At 44.1% G+C, this 7,308-nt stretch overlaps 1 protein-coding gene across 1 annotated transcript; it reads left to right on the forward strand.

Moving 5' to 3' along the window:
• Positions 1-656: 656 nt before the first annotated feature.
• Positions 657-6,448, forward strand: LOC308311797 (slit homolog 1 protein-like; the record flags this gene model as incomplete). Its single annotated transcript, XM_080758574.1, has 4 exons — positions 657-890; positions 2,173-2,297; positions 2,413-2,648; positions 6,085-6,448. 4 exons carry the CDS (start codon positions 657-659, stop codon positions 6,372-6,374), a joined length of 885 nt encoding a protein of 294 aa, XP_080614700.1. The 3' UTR covers positions 6,375-6,448.
• Between the last annotated feature and the right edge of the window lie 860 nt (positions 6,449-7,308).

Below are 7,308 nucleotides of genomic sequence, written 5' to 3' on the forward strand. Positions count from 1 at the left end.
TACTGTACTGAGTGGACAGGCCCCTGTCTGCTATGTTCAGAGTGCAACACCCGAGCACAACCAAACATAAAATGACTTATCTTTTAGTTCTACTGGATTTCGTCTCCACTAGTCCCTCCCTAGTATTTTAGTCTCGTCCAACTATTGTCTATTCCTAATCCTAAACCCCAACCTGAATGTTTATGTAATTGTAAATTTAACTCTTAAGATTTTTTTTTTTTTTAACCACAAAACAAGCATTTTTCTTATGAGGACCAAGAAAATGGTGCTCACATAATGTACATTTCTTAAATTCCTACTACACTTGTCATTTGGTAACACAGTAACGCACGCACGCATGTGCACACGTGCACACACACGCACGCACGCACACACGCACGCACGCACACACACACACACACACACACACACACACACACACACACACACACACACACACACACACACACACACACACACACACACACACACCTTGAATTTGTTTTGTCATGCCCTTTTCTCTTAGCCTGGTTTCCAGCCCATAGACCCCGCCCACTTGACTCAATCAGGCTACTTTTCTCTCTCTCTCTCTCTCTCCTGCTCCCTGCTTCACTCATCCGTCTCTCTCTCTCTCTCTCTCTCTCTCTCTCTCTCTCTCCCTCCCGCCCCCTGCAGGCATGCCCGAGGAGGTGCTGCAGCCCTCCTCCTCCTCCTCCCAGGGCGGAGGAGGTCTCTCCTCGCATGCGGCGCTCAACTTCTCCAGCTTCCACGGCTGCATCCGGAACCTGTACGTCAACCACGAGCTGCAGGACTTCACCAGGAGCCACATGAACCCCGGGGTGGTGCCGGGCTGTCAGCCGTGTCAGAAGCTCTACTGCCTGCACGGCCTCTGTCAGCCCCACGCCGCGCAGGTATACTGTAGCTATAGTGGTGGAAAGAAAGCACTCACTTTGGTTTTGTTGTCTCCACCAGGCCGAAGGCATGGCTGAGAGAGTATGTTTTATTGTCTCCACCAGGCCGAAGGCATGGGGAGAGAGTATGTTTTATTGTCTCCACCAGGCCGAAGGCATGGGGAGAGAGTATGTTTTATTGTCTCCACCAGGCCGAAGGCATGGGGAGAGAGTATGTTTTATTGTCTCCACCAGGCCGAAGGCATGGGGAGAGAGTATATATGTTTTGCACTCCGTACGTGTGTCTTTCCGTCCGTCCGTTACCAGCTAATCTCCGGCACCGTTGGCCCGATCCATGCGAAACACACTCCCCGGATGCCAACGACGAACCTCTGCCCCAAATATTCCTCAACGGCCTGTTATAGCGCCACCATGAGGCCGATTTAGGCAAAACACATTTCTGTAGATAACTCGTACACATTTTATCCACACATCACACACTTCCGTATGCACTATCTCCATAGTCCTGTGATCAACACGGGTCTGCACAATTTCCCATGTCTTCCATCCTGATGATCCAAAATGCCACGAAACACAAACACAGTGTCCAATTTCCCTGAAATTATACACACCCATTTCCACTAATTATCCCTTATCCCTTACACCCTTATCCCTAATTTGCCATTTTTTACTATTTTGAAATACATTTTAAAATAGTTCATCTACATCGAGACATTGTGAGCTTGTAGATTGGCTATTTGAACTATTTAAAAAGGTTTTTTTTTTAAATGGCAAATTAGTAAGCCAACAATTTGATAACCGGATGTTCTTAGGCTGCTCTTCTGGTAGGAGACACAAACAATTCATGAATTCAAGGCTTCATGGGGTGAGTAATTGATAGAAAAAAGGTCATTTTGAAGGTGATCTACCGGTATTAAAAAAAAAATCTTCTAAATCCCTGACAACTTTCTGAAATACCTGATTCTATATCGGTGGTGCTCAACCTTTTTCATGTCAAGGACCCCCATAATGATCTGTATTTGGCTGTGGTTCCCCCATCTGAACATATATGTACAGTAGTTCCAGGGACCCCCCAGAAGCAAAGATTTGAGTTAAAAACGTTCGCCGCGAAAGAATATATATTCAAAGATTTGCGCCACATTTTCAGGATTTTTCAAAAATAGCAGACCTGCAAGCTCATAGCACGGCACTCGGTGCCGCGCTATGAGCTTGTAGACCTGCTATTTTTCAATAAAGTATCAAATAATGCTTGTATTGAACTAAAGGTCTTCCTCCTCTACAGGGTCCTCAGTGCTACTGTCAACCAGGCTGGACGGGACAGCACTGTGACCAGCCAACAGCAGGGGGCGCTGCAGCGGAGGTGGATGCTGCCACGGTGACAGAAGCTAACCCCTGTCAAGGCAACAAGTGAGTTCTCTGTTGTGTAGTTCAGGTGAATTGACAATTGTAAGGACCATTTTTGTGTCATAGTTTGAGTCGACGAAATGACTGGTCCCTCTGTCTGTCGCATGTATTCCTGCAGGTGTGTGAAGGGTTCGTGTGTGGCGCTAGACGGACAGACGTACCGCTGCGACTGTGACGAGGGCTACCGCGGTGCCCTGTGTCACCTGCAGGAGGAGCTGGCGCCGGCAGAGGCAGCGTCAGCAGAAGGAACAACATGCCAGGGCCTGCGGTGTCAACATGGACAGTGCCAGGAGACCGAGGACGGGCCGCGCTGTGTCTGTGACCAAGGCTTCAATGGGGAGAACTGTGACACAGGTGAGAGAAGTGTGTCTGTGACCAAGGCTTCAAATGGGGAGAACTAGTGACACAGGTGAGAGAAGTGTGTCTGTGACCAAGGCTTCAATTGGGGAGAACTATGACACAGGTGAGAGAAGTGTGTCTGTGACCAATGCTTCAAATGGGGAGAACTGTGACACAGGTGAGAGAAGTGTGTCTGTGACCAAGGCTTCAATTGGGGAGAACTGTGACACAGGTGAGAGAAATCAAGCGGTCAAGAGGTGCACGCACGTCCAAACATCTCGACGGATGCTGGAACCCGATCATTTTGATCGATCGTCAGGTACCTGGCGAAGGCCGGTTAAGTTGAAACGTTGTTTCTTTGTCCACTCTGTTATACATTTATTTTGGGAGCTTTGCAGTGTTCATTTTGTCACTAAAATTGAAGAAAAATGGTCGTCCGACTACCTTTTTTTCATTGACCAAAACTAAGCTATGAGGACTAAATAAAAGTCAAAACAATATATTTGTTTTATGAATGTTGTAAAAAGGTGTTTGAACAGCTAAAGCTCTCTGTGGCAGTTCACCCTGCCACTGAGACTGAATTGATTGATTGAGACCGAATTGATGATTGATTGTTAATTAATTGGCTCCAGTGTAGGGAGCATACCAACTGTTGGATGGTTTTGTATGTATATAGAGAACTCTTATCTTTAAATATATTATGTGGATAATGTATGTGGAGCCGAGCGTTATGTGACAGTATTACGTGACACTTTAAAATGTGTTGTGAATTGTGATGTCTCTGGACATTGGGAATGCACCGGTTCGATTGTGGAATCAATCCAGGGATGGTTTGGTCCATGGGAGGGGCCTAACCTTTATAAGAGGAGCACCTGCCACTGCCCAGTCATTGATTGCACAGGGAGCAGGATTGTGCAACAAAGGACTCACTTGCTTTTGAGTATTTTGCCTCGTTTTGGGTAATTCAAGTGCCTTGTTGCACACACTACCTCGCACTGATTCAAAGTGTGACACTGTCCTGCCTCCCGACATTCAGTTGAGCAGGTACTGTATGTGATGTCAGTACGAGTAGATAAAGTGTACTGGGATAGGGCTTATAGGACAGAGATTGGTTGTACTATTTTGAAACGCAAGTGATGCGTGATATCATAGGTAGCATATCGATATCGGCCCGATGTTTCATAAAAATAGATGTTTTCACCGATATTGACCGATGATATTGACCAATATTTCACAGATTTTTACAGATATTTCACCAATATTGTCGCAATAATAATGCCACCGTTAATGGCTTTGAAAATGAAAACAAACAAAAAAGAATCAGCAACAATGACCTCAATATAATCATAATATATAATGTTAATCTAGGCCTATCGGCATCGGCCGATTTTGACACTGCATATCATAATATCGTGCATCTTACTGTAGGTTTCGGAAAAGCACTTTGTACAGTTCACTGAAGCAGCGATTTCATATCACGGCGTCCTCAGTTCAGGTGAAGGTTTGGGTTTGAATGAGTTCACTGCTAGAGTGATGAATATATATCATACAAAGGCAGAGGCTTGTATGTCTGTTTGGGGAGACCTTGAGATTAGATTAGATTCAATTTATTGTCACTGCACATATAGTACACAAATACTTTGACAATGAAATGTGTGTGTGTGAAAGATTCCACACACTCAAGGAGTGTAGTGCAGCTATATATCTCCCATCTGAAAGCCATACTTGTAGCCCAGCTACAACATGATTGGTAGCACAAAAATGCAATTGTAGTGTTTACAATACTTTAGAGATCGGATGATACATTTTAGCTAAGTCGATACGGATTTTCTTTTACGAAATGACCCATTTATCCTACAGTATAGTATGTATATGACAGAGATGACATGAGGTCATTCTGTTCCCTGGGGAGTGGCCACTTACACGGTCACAAGATATGTGACGCTGAGCTCCCTCATTGTAAAGATATGATCTTTTCATAGCACAGAATCTGATATTTACCCTTGAAAATAATGAGATATGTGCCCCTCAACAGCCTAGAAATGACATTTTTGTGCGTAAGTGCACTCTAGATCTTTCCGATTTGCGTCATTCTATAGAATTCTGATGTGATTCTGTGGCCAACCTTATATGAATCTCCATAAGAGGCTGCGACTGTAATGTATATGTCATAGTGATCTGGTAAATGCTGATGATGTTACTTTTACATTTTACCGAATTTCTATTTATTGACGGTATATCGTCTCAGTCGGGTGGTGAACTCAAAAGCGGCAGATCTGCAAGCTCAAAATATGTCGCTTTGTGTTGTGTTTTTTAGCTTGCAGGTCTGCTACTTTTGATGCCTTTGTGTGACGCTGATCATTCATTTACGAGAAAAAAAGAAGAAAATATGTTTGCAGGCATTTAGGCCTATGTTTATGATAAAAAGGTTATTCTCTTAAAATAACATACTGTAGGCCTAATTATTATTATCAATAAATTAATATTATATCCATATTATCCAGCAATATGAAAACAGTAGCTGATCTACAAGCTCACAATACGGATGTTTGGTGTTAACAGAAACAGCAGTCCAATAAATTACTATCTAGGGCTAGGCCTACATAACGAGGTTTTAATGTATTTATCGCAATTCAATGTTATATGTTATATATGTTATATATGCGCACGCTGCTTGTGCAGCGAGCTTGCGCAATGCATTATGGGGAAGATTTGCTTGTATAGTGACCATCAGATGTTCCCTACAATTCCAGTGCATTGTGGGATACTCAGTCCACTACATTAGGGTGCAAAATGCTCAATACACTATACGAAATTGGCGGAACCCCAAAGTAGTGCACTATATGGGGCATAGGGAATGAATTCGGACGCTTGCCCAAGTGTCTCCAGCATGTGAGGGCACATTGTCTCGACTGTCACTGGCTTGTTCTGTCCAAGGAAAACTAAGCTATGATGACTTATGATAACTATACTAAGACTAAGTATATTGACAATTTCGTCAACGAATAAAAACTAGACTAAAATGTTAGGGAGGGACTAGTGGAGAACAGATCCAGTAAAAGACAAGTCATTTCATGCTTTGTTGCATGCTGAAAATAGCTGATCTACAAGCTCACAACACGTCGCACTGCCATTACAATGTCATCAAGGCCTGCCGAAATACATTTTAGTCCCCTAAGATCTTAGTCGACTAAATCTACAGTTGATTTAGTCGACTAAGATCTTAGGGTATTTAGTCGACTAAAAGACAGACTAACACTAAAACATTTCAGGCGACTAAAATATGACTAAATGAAAATATATTCAAAATAATATGACTAAAACTAAATCCAAATTTCCGGGCAAAAACAACACTAACATGTGCTTTTCTCTCCCTCTCTCCATCTCTCTCTCTCTCTCTCTCTCTCTCTCTCTCTCCCTCTCTCCCTCCCTCCCCCCCTGCTCCCACCAGAGTCCCTGTGTCAAGGCGAGGCGGTGAGGGACGTCCACCGGGCGCAGCGCGGCTCGGCGCTGTGCCAGACGTCCAAAGCCTTCTCCTGGGTGGAGTGCCGCGGCCGCTGCAGCCAGACGACGGGCGTCGCGGCGGAGGAGCCAGCGGCGGGGGCCGGCTCCGCTGCTGCCCCGTGCTGCGCCCCCCTGAGGGTGCGGCGCCGACGTTTGACGTTTGAGTGCGACGACGGAACGTCGTTCACACAGGACGTGGAGAAGCCCGTGGAGTGTGGCTGCAAGGACTGTGTGTAGTGCTGTACGCTGATGATGTGGTGGTGATGATGCACGAGGTACATACGCATGCGCACACACGCACGCACGCACGCACACACACACACACACACACACACACACACACACACACACACACACACACACACACACACACACACACACATGTGTGCATGCACACCAAGGTTATAATGGTTTTGGATTTTTGCATTATAGTTTAGTTTTGACTTTTTTTTTAATTCAGTTCGTTTTAGTTAGTTTTTAGAGCAGGTTTTCTAGTTTATATTAGTTTTGGTGTTTGTTTTTGTGCCCAATAAATCAGGTGCAGGATTGAAAAAGGCCAGAGTAGGTCAAAAAAACTCAAGGAGAGATAGCATTTTAAAAAGGAATATTCAGTTACAGATTGAGCTTATAAATGAATTGACAAAAACGAAAGCTATAGGGCATTTTGTCTATCATTTGAGTTAGTTTTTGTGAGTTTTGTAAACACACAGTACAGTTTCAGTTAGTTATCGTTTTTCTTTTCCTTTTATCATTTTTATTTAGTTCAGTAAACAAAAATGTTTTATTTATTTATTTTAGTTTAATTTATTTTGATCATTTTAGTTTACTATAATAACCTTGATGCACGCACGCATGCACGCACGCACGCACGCACGCACACACATACACACACACACACACACACACACACACACCCACCCACACACACACACACACACACACACACACACACACACACAGTACACGCAGCCAAATAGCCTCTTGCATCCATTGTGCAAAGATTCACACATTTAAACCATTAAAACCACTGATATAGCACCATACGATACGTTTTTTTTTTTCAGGTCTTACAGACTGAAACATAAGCATCTAACACATTCACCGAACCGTCTGTGCATGTGCGCGTGCGTGCGTGCTTGTGTGCGTGCATGCATGCATGCGTGCGTGCTTT

The sequence above is a fragment of the Protomyctophum bolini genome (genome assembly GCF_963924005.1).
Source record: "Protomyctophum bolini genome assembly, chromosome: 3".
NCBI classification, from domain to species: Eukaryota; Metazoa; Chordata; class Actinopteri; order Myctophiformes; family Myctophidae; genus Protomyctophum; species Protomyctophum bolini.